Below are 21,902 nucleotides of genomic sequence, written 5' to 3' on the forward strand. Positions count from 1 at the left end.
AATATTTAAAAATTTAAATTATTTGTCAAAAATATTTACCTAATAATATCAAATTGTATGACTAAACAATATTTGATAAATTTTTTCTAAAAAAATACTTAGAAAATCTATGGCCAAACGGGTTAATTATTAGGCGGACTTTTTGTTCTAATTATGGATCAAGAACGTGGCGACGAGTATCATAAAAAAAATTTAAATTTCTAACGTGAATATAACCAGGAATTCATGAAAATACACATGTAAAACTAAATAGAAATACGAGTTCAAGTTACCACCTTATTTTACTCGAATTCTTCAAATTCAATTTATTCAAGATTAAAAAGGGGCACATCTACTCTTTTTGAAAGATTCAAACAACTTAGTTTACAAGTAAACTAATTATAAACTGAAATAAATCAAGAACAACAGTGAAAAGAACAGCTTTAATCGTAACATGAATATTTACATGAGTTCAAGAAAATTACACATGTAAAACGAAACTATATCACTTGATCAATTCTCCAAAAAAAACCGTAGCACCCGTGTCAGATCCAAGATTTAATTTTTCGCAGGATTTGATACGGATACCTCTATATATTTTCTTCATGGATTCAAGCAACATAGTTTATGTACACCATGATAATCAAGTACATCAAATCAACTTAAACAAACTTATTTTTTCAATTGAAGAGGATTTGGTTTTGTCATAGTTCTTCTTTTCCATAAATTAATTTCCTTCTTTGGCTCCGATGGAAAATTTGGTCTATTATCTCTTCCTACTAAAATTGGAGCTGAAAAAGGAATAATTACCTCTTCATCTTCTTCATCTCCATCAGTATAATCTTCTCTATCATCATCAGAATAATATTTTCTACGATCTTCAGGTGTAATTTGTACATTTTTCCAATCAAAATTTGATAAATTACCCTCCCTTCCACTAGCAAATTTTCTCATGTGACCCAAACAAGGTGCACTATTTGGTACAACTTCACTAGCAATACTTGTATTATCATCAACATCAAATTTTCTGGCCCTTTGGAATATATTTCTGAAATTGTATTTTGATGATTTCGTTTTACTGGGAATTTTCTCTAGTGGTATTTTGGTGTTGGTGGCTTTTTCTTTTTTCATCTTTGTAGTCTTGTTCTTCCTTTGTTTGATTTGGCCAATGCAAGACACTTTTGGTGAAGTTGGTTCTTGATTTGTAACGTTGTTTGATTTTCTGTTTCTTGCTTCAGCTGGGATTATTGATATAATTGGACCAGAAAATCCTTTGTGATTATTATGATGATGAAGTCTTTTTTCTCTGCCTGGACTAAAAGGGTGATTTTGGAATATAACAGTTGCTGTTGCTGCTTTTGGTAAGAATTTCAAGATCATGTTTTTCTTTGGCTTGGTTGGTTTTTCTTTCTCCATCTAAAATTTTTATGAACGAAAAGAAATCTTAAGTTTGCTGATTTTAGTGATTTGGAATTTTGGATTTGTCATATTTAGAGGTGTATTTATAGATGGGGTGGGGTGGGTGGGTTGGGGGGGTTTGGGCGTCGGTGGGGGGAAGGGTTCAAGAAAGTGGTTTGATAAAGGGTAAGGATTGAATTTTTGACTATTGTCAAAAATAGATAAATCTGACGGGGCAAAACCACACGTTTACATTGTCATTCTAAATTCTGACAAACAAAAAGTTATCTAGTGTTAGTTTGGAAATTACCCTTTTTTTTATCCAATAAAGATAGGCAAAATGCTATATTTGAACTCTGTATTATGTCAGTTTTATAAGTTGAACAATTCTACTTACATGTTTATCATCTGGATCCCTGAATTCACGAAAAAGCTACATTTTAATTTTTTTTTTGATAATGTAATACTCTCCCATGTCAGCTGCCACATCAACTGCCACGTGTGCCATGTCATCTGACACGCGTCACGTCATCTACCACGTCATTTTAAAAAATTAAGAAAATAGAAAAAGTATTACATTAAATTTCAAGTCATTTTTAAAATGCTACATAACAAATTAAATATTAAAATTAATTTAATTAAATAAGAAAAATTTATAAATTGTAGAAAAATTTGAATAATCATACTTTTAAAATTTGAAAAATTTGAATAATTATTTTTAAAATAAAAAATAAAAAAATAAATGAAAAAAGTATTACATTAAAATTCATTTAACTAATTAACTTAAATTTTAAATTTAAATCAGTAAAAAATAATTAATTAAAATTCTTCTCTAATTAATTTATTTAAATTAATTAAATTTTAAATTAATTTATTTATCAAATTTAAAATTCTTACCTAATTTAAATAAATTTTACTTAAATAATTTATTAATTTAAATATGATTTGCATATTTGCGTGGGGCTAGGTGGGGTATGGGCTGAGGGTGGGGTGGGGGTTAGAGGAAGGGGGATGGGTGAGGTGGGGGCTGGGGAAGGGGTTGCATGGGGCTGGGTGGGATGGGGATAGGCTGGGTGGGCTGAGGAAGGGGGAGGAGTTCCATGGGGTTGGGTGGGCTGGGGACGGGATAGGGTGGGGTGGAGGGCTGGGGGAGAGGAGTGGGGGGGGGAGGGGGGGGAGGGGAGGATAGGGGGGGGGGGGGGGGGGGAGGCTGGGTAGGGTAGGGAGGGGGGTAGGAAAAAAATTTTAAATTTATTATTTTTAAATTTTTAAAAATATTTTTAAATTAAAAATGATGGAGGCAAAAAAGGAGGAGCTGGGGGATGTGAGGGTGGGGACGGGCTGGGTGGGGTGTGGGGGCGGGGACGGGCTGGGTTGGGGTGGGGAGGGAAATTTTTTTCTTTTTTTAATTTTTAAAGTATTTTAAAAATGATTTTTAAATTTTTCTAAAAATATTTTTAAATTAAAAAAGATGGAGGGGAAACAAGGATCTTTTTTTAATATTTTTAAAATTTTTAAAAATATTTTTATTTTTTTAAAATTAAAAATATTTTTAAATTATTTTAAAATAATTTTTAAATTTTTAACTATATTTTAAAATAATTTTTAAATTTTTAAAAATATTTTTAAATTTAAAAAGATGGAGGGAAAAAAGGATCCTTTTTTTATTTTTTTTTAATATTATTATAATTATTATTATTTTAATTATTTTAATGTAAAATTGGTCAAAAATTGACCTCACTCGCACCCCTAGGCGAGTGGTTACACTCTCTTTGTCCTAGTCACCATAACCTTGCCACATAGGCAAGGTCAACGGTCAAAGAGTGCGAAATGTTGCTTTTTGATGGGTTCATTGATCCAGATGACAAACATATAAGTAGAAGTGTCCACCTTACAAAACTGAAATAGTACAGGGGTCCAATAGAGCATTTATTATACTTTCTTATCTCATCAAATTTACTTGTGAAATTATACTAAAGTTATTGTTGTTGAAGGTGGCCGATAGTGTTGTTATTTCATGTTTGAATCAACTTATACACATCATACTTATTGCTCGTCCTACTTTTAATATGGCATCTAAACTGATCGTAAGATCCTGTTGGTCTTTGGTGCTCAGCCTTAACCAACCGACACACTAAGCATTTAGCCACATGCTCAACGACATCCCTCTTATACCTTTCCACCAACTGTATGGGACTGAGGTCCATGTTGTTCTGCTCGGGACCTTGATGAACATATTAAGAGGCTCGATGTCCTTTTATTAATGAGTTTATGCCGTTCAGATTGATTTAGAGAACAACTTTGACGTATAATTTTTCATCCAAAGCATAAATAAATTCTATAATATTTTTTTACTTTTTCTAAAATTTCTCGCGTTTCTACTACACTTCATCAAACAAAACAATTAAAAGTTTTAAACTACATTCAACATTCATACGTGCTAAATCTTTTTTTTTTTACTTTCTTCTTTTTGGTAGGAAAAAGCTACGTGCTAAATCAACTTTGCCGACTACTAGGAGTGGTTGCCCAACACAACTTGTCATTGCTATTTGCTAATTCAATTAATTGACCTGTTAAACTTATCTAAAATATAACTCCTTAGCATTTATTAATATTTTTATTCACTGCTAAAAAAGTTATAAAAAAACACGTAAGAGACCTCAAAAATAGGTCAAAAATAAGAGACCTCATAAGGTCGCTTATTACCTTAATTTTTTTTTTTTAAAAAATTCTTTTAGAAAAGAGACCTCATGGGGTCAGTTAATAATAAAGAAAAATACGTAAAATAATAATAGTGATTTTATGAGATCGAAAATAAATTCTGAAATAAGTTAAAGCCTAAATATTTAAAATTATATTAAAAAAAATTATAAATAGTCACCTCATGACGTCTCTTTATTTTGGTCAAAGTGGTCAAATTTTTTTTTTAAATACAATTTTTTCTTTTATATTTAATAAAAAAAATACAAACTCCAACACTCATTTAGTAACACAATTCAATTGTCAAGCCTACCTCCCTCCTTCTTTGACAAAATCCTTTTGCCGAAATCGCTCAAATCAGCCAAATCACCATTGCATCGATCTACCAAGGAGTGCGGTAAGTTTAATATTTTTCCTTTCTATCTGCATTGTGTGACTTGTTACTTTAATTTCTAGTTTTTTGGCGTTGATTTATCTATTATTTTGAGCTTTCTAGTGAAGCTATCGATTCGATATTATTAATGGTGTTCTTGATTATTTAGGTTATGAGTATTAGGTTAAAATTTTAGATGATTTGTACCAGTTGCTTCAATTTGTTTGATATTAGTGATTTAGGATTTTCTACTGTGGATTTAGCAAAATATCAATATAGTCTAAGTAGGCTAAACAAATTAAGACGGGGGGACTAGGGAGTAGTTTTTGGTGAGCTCACATTAAGTGAAATTAAGATGGTTTTCTTTCCACTGCTTAAGTTTGTTTGGTATTAGTGATTTATGGTGTTCTAGGATGGATTTAGCAGAGGACAAAACACAGTGAAAGCAAAGTATCCATATAGGATATATGAGCTAGTTTGAATTATGGTTTAGTCAGTTAGTTATTATTGGTAAATTCACATTTTGTAGGGTATGGGATTTATAGAATTCATAGTTTAAGGTACGTCTAATTGTTCTCCAAAGATTAATTGTTAAGTGCTAAAGAATTTAGTCAGTTAGTTATTGTTGGTAAAATTCACATGTTGTAGGATGTGGGATTTATAGAATTCATAGTTTAAGGTACGTCTAATTTTTCTCAAAAGATTAATTGTTAAGTGCTGAAGAAAAAACAGGCCCTGATGGAGCAGAATGGACTTTGGGGATTCATATGTCAACGCCAATTAGTTTGATTAGGGATTCTCAATGGGATTTAGAGAAATCTTAGTTTTAGGGATTTTCAAGATGCGGAAAGTGAGGTTGAGATGGTTCAAGAATGTGAGGAGGAGGTGCATGGATGCCCCAGTTCAAAGGTGCGAGAGATTGGCTAGGTATGGTTTCAGGCTGGGTAGATGAACCGAAGAAATATTAGAAGGAGGTGATTAGAAGTGATATGGAGTAGTTATAACTTATGGAGGACATGACCCTAGATATTAAGGTATGGAGGATGCGAATTAGGGTAGAGGGTTAGTAGGCGGGAGCGCGTTCTTGCTAGTAGATAGGAGTGCTTTGTTTATAGCCATGCCCGTGGTCATAAGTGTTATGCTTGTGTCTTAATTCAGAGGAGGTCTCTTAATTTAAGGTTATCTGATGTTAATAGATTATGACACCTTCTAATTGATTTGAAGTGTGAAAGATTGGCCTTAACAGTTTCTAGTCCATTAAGAAATACTTGATTTGATTTTCTACTGATAAAAAAATGCTACACACTCTACCCTCCCCACATCCATTTTGTGAAATTACGCTGGGTATGTTGTTGTTGTTTGCCATTAAAAAAGCTATTAATTTATTCCCGTGGATCTTTAAGTGATAGTGAAATGTCTTTTCAAAAATGAAGAGAATTAGTAAATGTAGAAAATTCTTTGACAGTCAAATACTGTCAACTCATCAACTGTATCCTAATGAAGGCTAAATACATACACAAACGCTTAAATTTGTCTGAATTTTTCACCTAGCTACCTGAACTAAGCCTATAACGTATTGAACACTTGATCTATGACGAAAATCTGCCTATTTGATACATGTGTATGATGTGGCACATAGCATGGATATCACATACATTAAGCATGTGAATGCATTGAAAATAAGCTGCCATGAATTTTTTCCCTCATTCAATTTTTTTCTCATCTCTCTCAATAAAACAAGACCCGTCATCTATCTATTTTGGTCGTAAATTTCCACAAATAAACCACCAGAGTGACCCTTTTCCCATGACATAAACAAAAATCAATTCTTGATCACCACCATTACAGACCAAAAATGACCTTGCTGCCATCAGCTTTCTTCTCCTCTAGCTTCTGAAACAAACACAAAAAATAGAGACCCAACATATCACACACTCCATGGGTCCCTCACAATCTGTCATCCTTGAATTCTATATCCAACTATTAGTTTCATTGGCCAAGTTTTTCCCTTGAAAATGGACAGCTTCCGCCACACTTAATATGGAGTTCTAATTTCTTCACTGTGCTGCCTAGATTACATTTGACATCTTCTCCATGTAATGATGAATTGATGTTGTTATCCCTGGTAGGAAGTCATCTTAATTGGCTAGCTAGATAACCATATAATTAAAAGAGAATTCTTAAATGTCATATTTTTTGTTTATCATGACTTTGGAGTGGAATTGATGGTGGACAAAGATTAGTAGCATGTTGATAGTACTTCCAAATTGCTTTCTAGGTATCTGTTTGATTATTGCATTTCTCGAACTTATTGTATAATGGTTCTAGCTAAGTATATTCAAATAACACATGAAGTTGTTTACGAATTATAGTGTTCATAAAAATGAAGTTAGGGCTCTTGTTGTTAATAGTGAATAAAGGAGTGGTTTAAAGAGAGAAACCTTTTTCTTGTGTCGCTTGTATTCTCTGGTATGGAGGCTTTTCACGGGTATTATTTCGAATATGTTGGTTTAGATAGATAAACCATTGCTCTCTGGAACTGCTTATTGCTCTGTTCAAGTTTCTCCTTAGGCCTATTTCTTTCTTGTTTAGAAGTCGCATGAAATAACACCTGATGTTGCCAACCTCGATCACTTAGATTTTTAAGGTTGAGAAAATGATAGAATGGTCTCTTATGTTTGGAATCTGGTCTAAAATAATTCTTTAAATTGAGTATTTTTGGTGTCAATTAAATGTATAACACATGATGTCAGTAGTTTTCTTTGATGTAACTAGTTTATACGATTCATATATATATATATTTCCAACCCATATAGATATTATCCAATCTTTTCTTTTCTGTAGTTGCCAAGAACATCAATTATATAATAACTACAATTTTGTTTTATTATGATCTATTAAACCAGACAAATGATTCAAAACAAGATAAGTAACTGGGAAAACTTTATACATATAGAATAGTATACTAATTTACTAGAATTCAATGTAAATTCAAAGTTACAACTTCTCTAAATCCAGCCAAATCAAGATCAAGAATGGGTACATTTTTTACTTTCAGGTACTTCATACTACTATATATCTTCTTTTACTTAAAAACTATCCAATATGAAGAACAAAAATAATTGGCATTTGATTTTGAGAGCTTTGGTAAAATTTCAAACTTTTGAGTCTTAGCTTGCTCTTTATGGTGATGCTAAGATTGTTAATGATATATACAAATGAGTGGTTAAATTGGCTTTAGTGTTGGAAGACTGTTGAACTACAAGGCAACTGATCTGCTTGAAAGAAATTCAAGTAAAATGATGTCTTTTTCAATGCATTTTTTGTTTCTCTTGTTAAGAGAAAATGGGGATGCATTTTCTTTTGTGATGGTACCTATTGGATAATTTGGGTTACTGGGTGATAGAAAAATGAAGTTTCTTGCTGTGGAATTTGATACATTTATGGATGAAAAATGTGGTGATGTGAATGAAAATCATGTTGGTGTTGATTTAAACAATTTCATATCTGTGAAAGGGAGTAATGTGAATGGAACATAAGAAGTACAAAAAGTACATAGTAGTTATGGATAAAGCTATGAAAGATGGTAAGGATAAAAATTAGGTACTTGACTGAACTTGGGAATTCAATTTTATTTGTCTATAAATTCACTAAGTTCTGTGCTTATGTTTCTGTTCTATGTTGTAGCTGTAATTTAATGATAAATTATCCTTAATGTAATTCTTTCAGCTAATTGTTCAATAGTAATATTCTTGGTGAACTATCTAAATTACTTTTATTTAATTATTCTTGATTAATAACTAAATTAATTTCATTTGCAGGAAAAAAAACTCGGGGGGAGGGGGGGCTGATAACTCAGGCTGATACATTCAAGACTATGCATAAGAAAGAAGAAAACCTTTGGAGATGGTCAATAGAGAGGCGTGGCAGAGGAGCACGACAATGATGACGATGATCATGATCATGTGGCAAACATACCATGGCGTCGTTAAAGTTTAGTGTTGCAGTAGATATCTAAATTATGTACTTTGTGGTGGTTTATTTGAATTATTAAGTGTTTGAATCTTTGAACTAGTCTGAAATAGAATTGTATATATAACTTACGACTTCTATGGTTTTCTCACTCATTTTTGAAGTATTTTAATGTTGATTTTCGTATAGTATTTATTGGACGATATTTAGTACATGTATTGTTGTAGTTTGATTGATTGGTGGGAGCTGTTGGAGCTTGATTGACATTTGTAAAAACAAAACTGCTATTCACTATCAATTTTTTTTTTTTTTTGGGGGGGGGGGGGGGGGGGAAAGAGACCTCATGGGGTCGCTTTTTTGCATTTTTATTTTTCATGATATTAACAAAAGTGACCTCATGTGGTCTCTAGTCTACAATTTTTTTTTCCAACGACGCCAATAAGAGACCTCAAGAGGTCATTTTCTTTTTTTAAAAAAATATTTTAATAAAACATTAAAAAATAATAGGGACCTCATGTGGTCCCTATTTCAATTAAAAAAATTTAAAAAATAACCAAATATCGACCTTATGAGGTCTCCTTTATAAAATAATAATCATATTTAAAAAATAATTTAGAGACCTCACGAGGTTTCTTTTGAAAAATAACTTAGTGACCTCGTGAGGTCGCTTTCTAGTGACCTCACGAGGTCTCTTACAAAAAGCAACCTATGTTTTAGAGACCTACCGTTGGGGTTGCTTTTGAGGTCTCTTTTACAGAAATAGAGGCCTAATAAGGTCTCTTTTTTTGATCTCTTTTTATAATTTTTTTAGTAGTGGTTTTTCTAGTGCAATGTAGGTATTGTTTATATCTGGTTTCTGAATTTTTAAATACATATAACTAAACTCTATTAAATAACATTGAAGCTACCTAATTGGTTGATTATTTGATACAACAGAAAGCTAGATAATTAATAATCAAAGCCTCCTTTGTCGTAATGTTTAGTGGCATAGACAAGAATAGAATGAGTCTTAGCTAAAAACAATATATGGTTAATGTTTAATTAATGTATAATTAACCAGTGTGACTATTTATGTTATACACTGAATATACACTAATGGAAGTTACAAATTGTTGATTAATGCTTCAAAAGCTGTCAATTATTAGTTCCTAGCTAGTAAAAGTAGTGCTAGTTTAGTTCAGTTAGTAGTAGGCATGTCTATCCATTAATCTTTTTAGTTGCTTATTTTTAGCTAACAGTGGTTGATTGTAAGTCTATTTAATAGGCCATATTGCAGCTTTTTTTAATTGCAATCAAACAACTTCTGATAAATACTCAATTTTCTACCGATGATAATCCTAATGGAGTGTGGTTCATGGACAATAGGTGCTCAAACCATATGTCTGGAATAAGGTCACTGTTTAAAGAACTCGACGAATCCCAGAAAACTGAGGTCCGACTTGGAGACATCAAGCCAATGAAGGTTGAAGGGAAAAATACAATTGCTATCAAAATCATCCAGGGTAATGTAAAACTCTTACATGATGTGCAGTATGTTCCTAATTTGGCTCATAATCTGTTAATGTTTGGCAATTGATAACTGGTGGTTACTCTATTTTATTTGATGATTATGGTTGCACGATTTATGATAAGAAATCTGGACAAAATATTATAACCATTTCCATGACAAAAAATAATATGTTTCCTTTAGAAGTCTCTAGTGTGCAAAATTCTGTTTTAGTTGCGAAATCTAGTGATACTAGTTTATGGCATCTGAATGTTAAAGGACTGAAATTGTTGGGTCAAAAGAATATGGTTGTTGGGCTACCTAAAATTGATTGTCTTGATTTCTGTGAAGGGTGTATCTACGGAAAGCAAAGTAGAGTCTCATTTCCTATAAACAAGGCTTGGAGGGCTTCAAGTTATCTTGAATTGATACACGCTGGTGTTTGTGGTCCGATGAGTATTGAATCCTTAGGCGAAAATCGATATTTTTTGTTGTTTATTGATGATTATAGTCAAATGAGTTGGGTTTATTTTTTGAAGTTCAAATCTGAAACCTTTGAGAATTTCAGAAAATTCAAGGCATTAGTAGAGAAGCAAAGTGGATGTTCTTTAAAGGCTCCCTGTTCGGATAGAGGCAGTGAATTTACTTCTAAAGAATTTGATGAATTTTGTGAAAAAGATGGTATTCATAGGGAGTTGACAACACCACGCACATCGAAGCAAAATGGAGTGGCTCGAACCATGATGAAAGAAGCAGAACTTCCAATGAAATCTTGGGAAGAAGCTATGGCGACGGTGGTGTATCTTCTCAATATATCACCAACAAAGGCAGTCATGAATCGAACTCCATATGAAGCTCGGAAGGGCAGAAAGCCACAAATAAGCCATCCAAAAGTTTTTGGCTGTTTAGCATATGCTTTGGATACTTATCCATCTCATCTCAAACTTGATGTAAAATTAGAAAAATATATTCTTGTGGGCTATAGTCCTCAGTCCAAAGCATATAAATTGTATAACCCGAAGAGTGGAAAATTTATTGTAAGCAGGGATGTTAGGTTCAATGAGGCAAGAAGTTGGGCTTGAAACGATGGAGTTACTTTAGGACCAACAAGTTCTTTAGTTCCTGATGATGCACCCGAGTCACTTGTTATTGAAAAGTCGACACCAGTAACATCTGAACTTATTGAAGAATCTTCAGCAGAGCCAAGTCCACTTAGAAGATCAATAAGAAACAGAAAACCAAATCCCAGATACTCTAACAATATATATACTTATTGTCACTTGTCTCTTCTTGTTTCAGATCCCATTTATTATATAGAAGTAACTGAAAAAGAAGAGTGGAAGCAAGCAATAATGGAAGAAATCAAAGCTGTTGAAAAAAATAAAATCTGGGAATTAGTTAATATACCAGAAGGAAAGAATGTTATTGGCCTGAAATGGGTGTATCACACCAAGTACTCTGTTGATGGATCGGTTCAGAAGCACAAAGCTCAGCTTGTTGCAAAAGGATATGCACAACAACAAAGAGTTGATTTTGATGAAACATTCTCTCCTGTTGCACGCTTTGAAACGGTGAGAACTCTCTTAACTCTTGCTGCTTAACTCTCTTGGCAAGTTTACCAATTTGATGTTAAGTCTGTCTTCTTAAATGGAGAACTAGAGGAAGAATTTTATGTTTCTCAACCTGAAGGTTTTGTTATGAGCGGACAAGAACGTAAAGTGTACAGGTTGAAAAAGGCCTTATATGGTCTAAAGCAAGCCCCACGGGCATGGTATAGCAAGATCGGCTCTTATCTCTTGGGAAATGAATTTGAAAGGAGCAAAAATGAGCCAACTCTCTATGTGAAGAAGCAAGGTAAAACTGATTTCTTGGTGATGTGTCTTTATGTAGATGATGTGACTTGGGATTGTTGCAATATTTTTTTGGTCTTGAGATTAAACAAAGTTTAGATGGTATTTTTGTCTCACAAAGAAAATATGCAACTGATCTTCATAGGAAATTTAATATGTTGGGTTGTAAGATAACTCCTACACCTATAATGTAAATGAGAAACTCAAATTTGATGATGGTACGGGTTTGGCGGATGCTCGATGTTTTAGAAGACTAGTTGGTAGTCTGAACTATTTGTCGCACACACTGCCTGACATAGCATTTTCTATTAGTATGATTTCCAGATTCATGCATAACCCAACAAAGCATCATTTTGGAGTTGTAAAGCGAATTCTACGGTATGTTGTCGGAACTACTGATTTTGGAATTTGGTACTTCAAAACATCAGATTTTAGATTGTTTGGTTTCACTGATAGTGATTATACAGGGTGTTTGGATGTCAGAAAAAGTACTTCTAGATATGTGTTCTCTCTTGGTTCAGGTGTTATATCCTCGAGTTCAAAGAAGCAAGAGATTGTGGCCTTTTCATCGTCTGAAGCAGAATATATTGCTGCTACTACATCATCCTGTCAAGGTTTGGCTAAGGAGGTTGCTTGCTCATGTCTTTCAGGAGCAGGCTGCTGCAACTGAAATTTTCTGCGACAACAAAACAACTATTATAATGACGAAAAATTTGACATTTTACAGTAGGACAAAGCATATTGACATTTGGTACCACTTCATACGAGATCTGGTAGCAAGTGAAAGCATTGTCTTGAAACATTATGGCACAAATGAACAGGCTGCTGATATTCTAACGAAAGCGCTTCCAGTTGGGAAGCATGAGTACTCAGATTGCAGATGGGAGTAACAAGCTTTGAAGCAAGGGAGAGTGTTGATTAATGCTTCAAAAGCTGTCAATTGGTTCCTAGTTAGTATAAGTAGTGCTAGTTTAGTTCAGTTCGTAGTGGACATGTTTATCCACTAATCTTTTTAATTGCTTATTTTTAGCTAATAGTGGTTAATTGTAAGTCTATTTAATAGCTCCTGTTGCAGCTCTTTTTAATTGCAACCAAACAACTTCTGATAAATACTCTTTCTATTTTTTACGTTCTCTTTTATATCCCAACACAAACTTTATTGTTAGGCGAATGAATATATTTTCAATCAAGCTTTTTAGCTAGTCGATATTATTATTTTTATTTGTAAAATATAATTCAGATGAATATTAGTGATGGACAAAATAGGCCAGTTGAGCTACATGTTGTTAAGAGCCCAAAATAGTCTAGTTCTGGACCTTTTAAAAAACTAAAAATTACATAAATACACATCTTATGTTTTCAATATTACAAAAAATTTTAACTTCCTAAATATATTATAAAAATCTTAACATATATACAGAATGTTATATATATGTTGACTATATTATGTATATTAATAGAGGAAAAAAGTAAAATAATTTAGAAAATAAAAAAGACTGTAATGACTTTCAAATAATTGATATTTATGTTATTTAAAGACTTGTGGTTGACTCGGTTTGCTTCTTCGTCCCTTCCCTTCTACACACAGTGCGTACTCACAAATCACTCATATAAAATGACTCCAAATCCATAAGCTCATTTGCAACTCCAATAGAAAGAAATTAAAGAGACAAAAAAAGTATAAGTGTTGATCTGCTACTTACTTCGATATACTCACTAAACTCAGATCTCGAAGTCTCAGCTAAAAAGATGAAGAAAGTAGTGCTGAAGTTGGAGTATCTCGATGACAAAGTCAAGCAAAAGGTCATGAAAAAAGTTTCTGTTGTGTACGGGTTGGACTCAATTTCGATAGATACAAAGGACAAGAAATTGACAGTAACAGGAACCATAGATCCAGTTGAATTAGTTTCAAAATTGAAGAAGTTATGCCACACTGAGATAGTCTTTGTTGGACCAGCAAAAGAGCCTGATAAGAAGAAAGAGGAAGCAAAGAAGGCTGATGACAAAAAAGGAGACGATAAGAAGAAAGAGGCAGCAGCAATAAAGGCATATCCAGTACCAGTTTGCTACCAATATCAACCACCTTATCTGCAATATCCAGCTCGTTATCATCACTATCATAGTATGGAAGAAGATCCAACGGCTTGCGTTATTTGTTAACTTCATATCGTGTTCATTTTGGGTGGTTTCACACCTCTAATTTCTTTCTTTCAGGAAATTTATCATATAGTTTGGTGTGTGTTCAATTATCACTGTCGTCCTTGATAAATTCCCTTACCTATGAAAAAGATATTACTAAGGCAATTTCAAAAATAGCATAGCAATAGTTTTATGATTATATAATATATCAAGTTGTATTTTATATTTTTGCAAACTGTTGATATGATTTTTAGTGCCTTATGATCGACATGTATTTTGTATTTTTACGAACTGTTGTTGTAAAAATATAAATACATATACTATAAAATGTAATTTGATAAAAGTGATGTTATTTTTTATAATTTAATAATTAAGTATGTTACTTTATATATTTTTTCCTATTAAAAATTACACAAATACATAACTTATGTGTTCAATATTATAAAAAATTTCAATTCCCTAAATATATTATAAAAATCTCAATATATATATTGAATGTTATGTATATATCGATTATGTTATGTATATTAATTGAATGAGAGAATAAAATAATTAAAAAAGTAGAAGAGAGCATAATTGCTTTCAAAGAATTGATATTTATTTATTTTCGTACAAAAAGATATCCTCTATATCATTAGAGTTTGCTGACCACAAAAAAGAAAGTCTAGTTCTTGCCCAGAGAATTATTACCGATGATCTTGAAAATGAATAGTTTTGAACTTTTAACTTAAGTCTACTCTATTATGGATAAATATTCAAGGTTAAAAGCCAAAATTTTGTTAAATTTGAAGTTTTGTCCATAAAAGAACTGATGTTAAAAGTTTAAGATCTCTAACCTCCAATAACTAAATGCACACCTCTACTCCTAGTACCTTCCAATCAATAATATAGAATTTGTAAAGAAGAATTAACCTAAATAATCGTTCATTCAATTACTTAACCTCCAATAACTAAATGCACACCTCTACTCCTAGTGCCTTCCAATCAATAATATAGAATTTGTAAAGAAGAATTAACCTAAATAGTCGTTCATTCAATTACTTAACCTCCAATAACTAAATGCACACCTCTACTCCTAGTGCCTTCCAATCAATAATATAGAATTTGACATATGGTGAAGATAAAGAAGAATTAACCTAAATAGTCGTTCATTCAATTACTTAACCTGAAAATAATCTGTCAATATGTAATATAGGTATAATCCATGTTTATATGTGTATAACTTTGTATAATTATATATAATCTATAATCCATGTTCACATGTGTATAGCTTTGATTTTTTCCTTTGACATCATTTGATACCAATGATTCAACGTAAATTAAAGCCAACTCTTCAAGTAAAAACATTCTCATTCAAATTCAATTATGACAATCTAGATCACTTACAAGTTACAACATATTTCACAAACTAATTAGCTTACCAAATCTTCAACCTCAACCAAGCCAAGTTGGTTTATTTTTGTATGGCATTATCTCACAAATCAAATGTCCACCTTAAGTACAAATAATCTCAACAAATTTTAATAAATACTATATGATTCAATTAAATTGAGTGTATTAAGGATAACTTACTAAGAACATTATTCTCATTCAAAATAGTAAAATAGTTCATAACTTAAGCATACCAAAACTTACATCTCAATTCTCAACCAAACCAAGTTGGTTAATTTTTGTATTACAAACACTTAACTAGTCCATAATCATCTCATGACAAATCAAATGTCCCAATTAAGTATAAACACTAAACATTTTCCAACAATTTTAATAAGTAACCCTAACTCCTTGGTATCTAAGAATTTCTCCAATAAGTTCCCCTTTCCCTGATCCAACATACCTTCCCTTAATCTCTCCATCTCTTATAAACAAAAATGTAGGCACTTCAACTACATCCATGTCTTTCAAGAACTGCATACAACTATCATTCTCATCACCATTCATCCTCGCGAACACGACTGAATCAGACATCTGCCTCGATAGCTTAATAACCGTTGGATACACTTTCACACATGGTCCACAATGCTTCAATCCCACATCGAGGACTATTAGTTTTTGATCGATCTTGTGGTCTTCGATTACCTTTTCAACGTCCTCTCTGCTGTGGAGCTGCACTACTTCAGAATGGCTATCGCCATAGTAGAGCACATCGCCAGCTAGTTGGTCCGGGCCTATGCCTTCTTCCTCGTGGATCTTTTCCATGCTTTTGTAGAAGGTGAAATGTGGTACCTATTGAGAAATAGAGAGATGATGAGCTTACACTAGCTAAGAAATATTACTTATATTTTAACTATTTTGAGTTTGATGGTATTTGATAAACGAGAGGTCAATTAAAGGTATGGTATTTGATGTGTTCATTCTATTAACAGGGGCAGAGCTAGCATATCAATTGAGAATCCTATAACTAATTTGGTCAAAATCCTTTATATTAATTGAGAAATTATACTAGCATGAGTTCAGCAGAATCCTATAACTAATTTAGTCCAAATCCTTTAAACTAATTGAGAAATTATACATATGACATTTACAACTTATAAACTTCGAATGTGAATTAATAAAATTTAAATCTCCGAGCCACCTCTGATCTAGTTATTAAACAATCATTCACTAAACTTGGTATCTAAATGCGAAACATATTAAAAATCACTAAAAGTACAACAAATATTAAATCCAGAATTCATAATTTCAAAATACAATACGTTAAGGCCCAAATTTCAAACCTATTCCGTTCAAAATGTTAGATTCGCTTCTGATCGCATTGAATATTCATGTATTTTGTGTCATGTAGCTCCATCCATTCTAATTTATGTAACAGTATTTCTGTGTTAAATTATTCCAAAAGAAGTGACACGAAAATAACGTTAACTTTAAACTTCCAATCTTATATACTGGATGACCTTTTTTCCGTAGTTATACATAAGACGAAAATAATTTTAACTTTAAACTTCCTATCTTATACTTGCTGAACCTTTTTTTCATACTTACACGTATAATTCAAATGATTTTTTTAATTCAGATTAATGTCACATCAATTAAAACAGACGAAAAAATACGTTTCAATTTGGCTAAACCTCGTGTCGTCAATTCAAACTAACGGAACAGATGAAAAATAACATCACCTTGTCAATCTTTTCTCTCCGGCAGAGTGCCTTTGTCTTCTCCGTTTCATCTCCAATCACCAGCAAGAAATCGACGTCGTTACATGTTTTACTTAAATTCACCATAAAAGGATAAATATTTTTGGAACGTTCACTATCTTTGCCTGCATATTCCACAACAACCAGTCGATTTTTAGCTTTTTTAAGTGCTTCATCCAATTCCTCCATACTACTAATTTTTTGTACTCTTTCATTATCTTTGTTCACTTTTTTCTCCACATCAGGTGCTGCTGTTGCCTTTGTAATCAATAAGGACCTGTTTGGTTTGAAGGTTTTCAATTTCTCAAAAGATTGATTTGATGGGAAATTGCAGTAAAATGAAGGGCTAATTTTGGTAATTGAAGCTAGTTCAGGAGATGGTTTGAGCAAAAAATTAGTGAGAGTAGCCATAGAATTAAAGAAGTTTTTCCAAGAAGAAAGAATGAAGAAAAATGGAGTAAGAAGAAAATCTAGTTGAGATGAGGTTTATGGTCCTGTTGGAGTATCTATAAAAGTCCACTTGATAGGCTTTGGTTACATAGGAACCACATATCATGTTATCAACTACTTTGTCTAGATTTTTTTTGCTTCTTTTGTTGTCTTTAATGTGTGATATTCTTCAGAGTCTTGTAAAAATAAATTAAAAAGCGTGATTGGTAATTGACTTAGTTAAAAGTTATTCTGATACGTTAAACATCTCGCATGAGTGATTGGTAATTGACTTAGTTAAAAATTATTTCGATGCATTGAACATCTCGCATTCACTCAAGGTTCAAAAAAGGATCACAACACTCCTAAAAACTATGATGCAAGAGTCAATAATAGATTTCATGGTGGCTAGAATTTGTTACTTATAAATCACACGAAAATAACTTTATTGGTGCTCCAACGCTCCGACCAATTACAGTTGGATGAAGATTTTTATTGGTTTTATGTAGACTTTTCTTACATTAGTAAAGGTATTTGTTATTATATGTGGACTAGCTTATTTCTTTTGCCGTAACAGGTTTGATTATATAATCTTAGTTTGACTTTGACACATTTGTTTTCTTTTTTAAGAGTTCTAAAATGTTTTTGAGTGATTGATATTTTGTAGAAAGTTGACATGAGAAGCAACATGTTACACATAAGTGTTTTTTCTGTCCCAATTTACTTGTCAATTGTCATACTTTATTTCTAGTCTATTTCTGAAAAAACGTTTTACTTTTTTTTTAAAAAAATAAATCTTAAATAACAGATTTAACCGTAATGAGATAGTTTATATCCAAATAAATGTCTACGCCCTTCTTGTTCAACCAAATAGTGTCACATAAATTGGAATAACTGAAATAAAAATCGAATACAAATTGGGGAGAAATCCACGCTCCTTGAACCGAATCCATGATGAAAAGTAGTACAACGTATATTTTTTGGAAAAAGAGTAAGATTAATAGATAGAACTAAAAATTACACAAATACACAACTTATATTTTCAATATTACAAAAAATCTCTACTCCCTAAATATATTACAAAAATTTCAACATATACACAGAATGCTATGTATATATCGGCTATTTTATGTATATTAATAGGGAGAAAGTAAAGTAATTAAAAAAGTGGGAGAGAGTGAATTACTTTCAAAAGGGTTGATATTTATGTTATTTATACCAGATAGAATGGATTGGGTAAGAAGCCCAAAGAATAATCACATGAAATATCAAGGGCCCCAACAGGGCCCAAATCAATTACAGAGCCCAAAGATCAGCCTTATTAGATCCCACAGACATCCTAATACTAAAGTTTCTCTTCACCCATCTTCCAAACCAGTGTTGGGCCTAAATTTTACAAAAGTCTTACTCTCAGGGTTGACGGAGGAACCTTTCAAAACTATGTGGGAACCCCATGTATTCCCACCTAGTGGGGTCTGTGGGGGATAAAATGTATGCAGTTCATATCACCACCATAGAGAAGTTGTTTTCGATAGTCCCCTGGCTCATGGCTCCGGACAAAAATATAGTAAATAAAGTCATAATAAAACGTGAAACAATAAAACATGAAACAAGATGAAATAACATAAATAAGGCAACGATGTGTATTGATTATGAGAGAGAAATTTGAAAAAAGTCCACTTCTCTTGTTTTCTTTAAGAAAGAAGAGCGAGCTTAAAGAAAACAAGAGGGGGTTTTTTCTTCCTACAACAACACACACAATATATTCTCATAAAGTGGAGTCTGGGAAGAGTGGTGTGTATGCAGCCTTACCCTAACTTGTGAAGATAGAGAGGTAGTTTTCGATATACCCTTGGCTTAAGTTAAAATCACATATCTAAAACAAATACAATAGTGATTTCTCTTCCGGCAGCGCAAAATTGAACTTTCATAACAGTGACTACTTTTTATATCCTAAAAACTTGGCTATTTCTGAAATTTTCCTTTGAAAAAATCCAAGACACATGACAAAAAGAGCTCACAATTGCAGCAGTGATCTGTAATATTTTTATATTTCTCATCTGCGCCGATCTTAATGAACATAATAACTCGATACCTGTGACGGTAGAAAGTAATAATACCCAACGAAACATAGTTGAAATGCACCCAAGTTAATTCAAACACACACATTGTTATGCATTGAGCTTTTAACTTTTATGTTCATGGTTTTGCAGGAACTTGCTAGATACATAATGTTTCAACATTGTCCTTTCGTTTTAATGTTCATCAATGTGTCATTATATGTCCTCTTTATGCATCAATTATCCCCATATTATGTAGGAGCAACAACAGGATACACTAACCAAATACTTAAGGAAAAAAACGAATAACTTTGGACACAAAAGAGTATTTTTCAGAGTTTAAATGTCATCAACATGAAAAGCAGCAACACAAAGGAACATAGTCACAATCATTCTACTAGGGTTGTCTATTTACATATCATATTGAGAGCTTGATGGTACCGTTTCTTACCTCAGTAGACTATAGCGCAAACTTTTATCCTTCCACTCATCGATCAAAAGGTGAATTTGGCGAAACAAGACTTTCAACGTATAGACTAAGTGCACCACATCCATCACATTCACAAAGTGTTTGATTCTTAGGACGCTCAAATGTGTCATCATCTCTTGAAACATACCACCACACTAAACCTGAAATGTCTAGTAGTAGAATTTCATCATTTTGGGAACTGAAAATCAGCCAAATAACCTTATTAACAAATTTAGGAGTCGAAGCCACGATAGTCCATGATTCCGCAAGTCCATACTCCTTCATTATCCACACATGTGTCTTGTTTCTATAATCACAAGTCATACATAAATTACCTGCTGAAGACACTAATTTCCAGTTGAAAGTGTCACCACTTGGGTTCGGCAATGCTACATTTCCAAATGTCTCATCTCCAGGGTTGAACCACATGCCGTTCCTATCACTACCATCACCGGTAATCCAATGAAGCTTTCCTTTAACAAATTTTATATGATTAGTCAAACAAATACTTGGACACTTCCAAATCTCTTTCCACGAATTATTCCTTAAACTATAAACATGAATATGAGCAATCTTATCATCAAATTTACCCATCCCAATTTCTACGTTTTTATAATCATTTTGACACTCGATATAACAAAATCCATACGAACAAGCACCAGTGCGCACATCTCTTCCCGAATCAGGAAGGTTTTTCAACTCTCTTATAAACGGATTCCATAAAAATAAATCCTCAGCTTAATCACAGGTTACCGAAATAGCGAATAATCCATCACACGAACACAAAATTTTGTAATTAAAGCAAACTGTATTACCCAAATCACGAAGCTCAACAGGTAAACACAGTGATTCTCCATATAGAATTGCGTAAAGAGAATACGTTTGAAACTTTCTATACAATCTCCTATCCCCTTCGTCTTGAATGTGAAAACCTGATGTAATAATGAGAAGTCTGTGATGAACAAAATCCAAATTACTAGCTGAGTTTTTCAGATGAGTTTTGATGAACTGACAACTTGATATAAGTGAAAGTCATGATTAAGATACACATTTCAGTTTCGGTAAGGTTTTTACGGACAGTTTTATGAGTATTTCCGATATTATTTCTATCAGAAAAATTGAATCATCATTGGTTAAAACAGTAATTGATGATGATTGTGATCCTCGGCGCTTCGATGTTTCCATTGGCGGCAGCTGCGACGGTGGAATCACAAGGGCAGAAATTAGGGTTTGAAGATAATGGAAATTGGAAGTGGAGGAATGGTTGATTTTGGGGATTATTTGTTTTGTGCCTTTTGCAATTTTATTTTTGTTTTTATGGTTCTTTCCCTTCTATTTCTAATTACATTTATACCTTCAACTTTAAATATATACAAAAATATACTTAAATCATCATAAAATTAAATAAATAACTATATACATCCTACATAATAAATCTCACATAAAAGTTTTTATCGCAAAAAGCTCGATTATATAAATCTTAGTTTGACTTTGACACATTTAGTTTCTTTTTAAGAGTTCTAAAATATTAAGTGATTGATATTTTATAGGAAGTTGAAATGACATTATTTTCTCAATTGTCACTTTTTTTATTCGGTTTCTAAAATACTGTTATATTCCTTATTTAGAAACAACTTAATTCTTAACTATAAATTTACGTAATGAGATGATGTATATTCAGACAAATATCTACACTTGTTTTTAGACCACATATGTCTCAAAATTTATTTTTCTTTCTTGTTCAAGCAAACACTATCACATAAATTGAGACAACGAAAAAAGAAATCAAATTTGATAAAAATTGAGGAGAAATCCACATTCCTTAGACCTAATCAATAATGAAAAGGAGTATAATGACCAACATGGGATATTTTGTAATGGATGGGGCTGCTCTATCCTTAACCAGAGGATCGAAC

The 21,902-nt window shown here is 32.4% G+C and overlaps 4 protein-coding genes and 1 long non-coding RNA gene across 5 annotated transcripts; 2 read left to right on the top strand and 3 right to left on the bottom strand.

Moving 5' to 3' along the window:
- Positions 1 to 408: 408 nt before the first annotated feature.
- LOC107866839 (uncharacterized protein At1g76070) lies at positions 409 to 1,467 on the bottom strand. The gene has a single exon (XM_016712842.2). It carries the CDS (start codon positions 1,393 to 1,395, stop codon positions 652 to 654), a length of 744 nt encoding a protein of 247 aa, XP_016568328.1. The 5' UTR covers positions 1,396 to 1,467; the 3' UTR covers positions 409 to 651.
- Positions 1,468 to 3,108: 1,641 nt separating this feature from the next.
- LOC107866838 lies at positions 3,109 to 8,594 on the top strand. Its single transcript, XR_001673037.2, has 2 exons — positions 3,109 to 4,474; positions 8,272 to 8,594. It is a non-coding gene; the product is annotated as an uncharacterized LOC107866838 (long non-coding RNA).
- Positions 8,595 to 13,268: 4,674 nt separating this feature from the next.
- On the top strand, positions 13,269 to 14,120 carry LOC107869384 (heavy metal-associated isoprenylated plant protein 39). Its single transcript, XM_016715918.2, has one exon. The coding sequence runs from the start codon at positions 13,508 to 13,510 to the stop codon at positions 13,916 to 13,918; it is 411 nt and encodes a 136-aa protein (XP_016571404.1). The 5' UTR covers positions 13,269 to 13,507; the 3' UTR covers positions 13,919 to 14,120.
- Positions 14,121 to 15,465: 1,345 nt separating this feature from the next.
- Positions 15,466 to 17,637, bottom strand: LOC107866837 (thioredoxin-like protein CDSP32, chloroplastic). The gene is made up of 2 exons (XM_016712840.2): positions 17,011 to 17,637; positions 15,466 to 16,120 (listed from the first exon to the last, which is right to left on the bottom strand). The coding sequence occupies exons 1-2, from the start codon at positions 17,437 to 17,439 to the stop codon at positions 15,659 to 15,661; spliced, it is 891 nt and encodes a 296-aa protein (XP_016568326.1). The 5' UTR covers positions 17,440 to 17,637; the 3' UTR covers positions 15,466 to 15,658.
- Positions 17,638 to 18,643: 1,006 nt separating this feature from the next.
- Positions 18,644 to 21,320, bottom strand: LOC107868522. Its single transcript, XM_047411386.1, has 2 exons — positions 20,322 to 21,320; positions 18,644 to 20,156 (listed from the first exon to the last, which is right to left on the bottom strand). The coding sequence occupies exons 1-2, from the start codon at positions 20,578 to 20,580 to the stop codon at positions 20,005 to 20,007; spliced, it is 411 nt and encodes a 136-aa protein (XP_047267342.1). The 5' UTR covers positions 20,581 to 21,320; the 3' UTR covers positions 18,644 to 20,004.
- Between the last annotated feature and the right edge of the window lie 582 nt (positions 21,321 to 21,902).

This window comes from Capsicum annuum, chromosome 4 (genome assembly GCF_002878395.1).
Source record: "Capsicum annuum cultivar UCD-10X-F1 chromosome 4, UCD10Xv1.1, whole genome shotgun sequence".
NCBI classification, from domain to species: domain Eukaryota; kingdom Viridiplantae; phylum Streptophyta; class Magnoliopsida; order Solanales; family Solanaceae; genus Capsicum; species Capsicum annuum.

Coding starts and splice junctions, on each gene's coding strand:
- LOC107866839 (XM_016712842.2), bottom strand. CDS start 1,395: ATGGAGAAAGAAAAACCAACCAAGCCAAAGAAAAACATGATCTTGAAA.
- LOC107866837 (XM_016712840.2), bottom strand. CDS start 17,439: ATGGCTACTCTCACTAATTTTTTGCTCAAACCATCTCCTGAACTAGCT. Junction 16,121..17,010: donor GGAGAGAAAAGATTGACAAG/GTGATGTTATTT, acceptor ATTTCTCAATAG/GTACCACATTTCACCTTCTA.
- LOC107869384 (XM_016715918.2), top strand. CDS start 13,508: ATGAAGAAAGTAGTGCTGAAGTTGGAGTATCTCGATGACAAAGTCAAG.
- LOC107868522 (XM_047411386.1), bottom strand. CDS start 20,580: ATGGGTAAATTTGATGATAAGATTGCTCATATTCATGTTTATAGTTTA. Junction 20,157..20,321: donor GAAATTAGTGTCTTCAGCAG/GTAATTTATGTA, acceptor TTCTACTACTAG/ACATTTCAGGTTTAGTGTGG.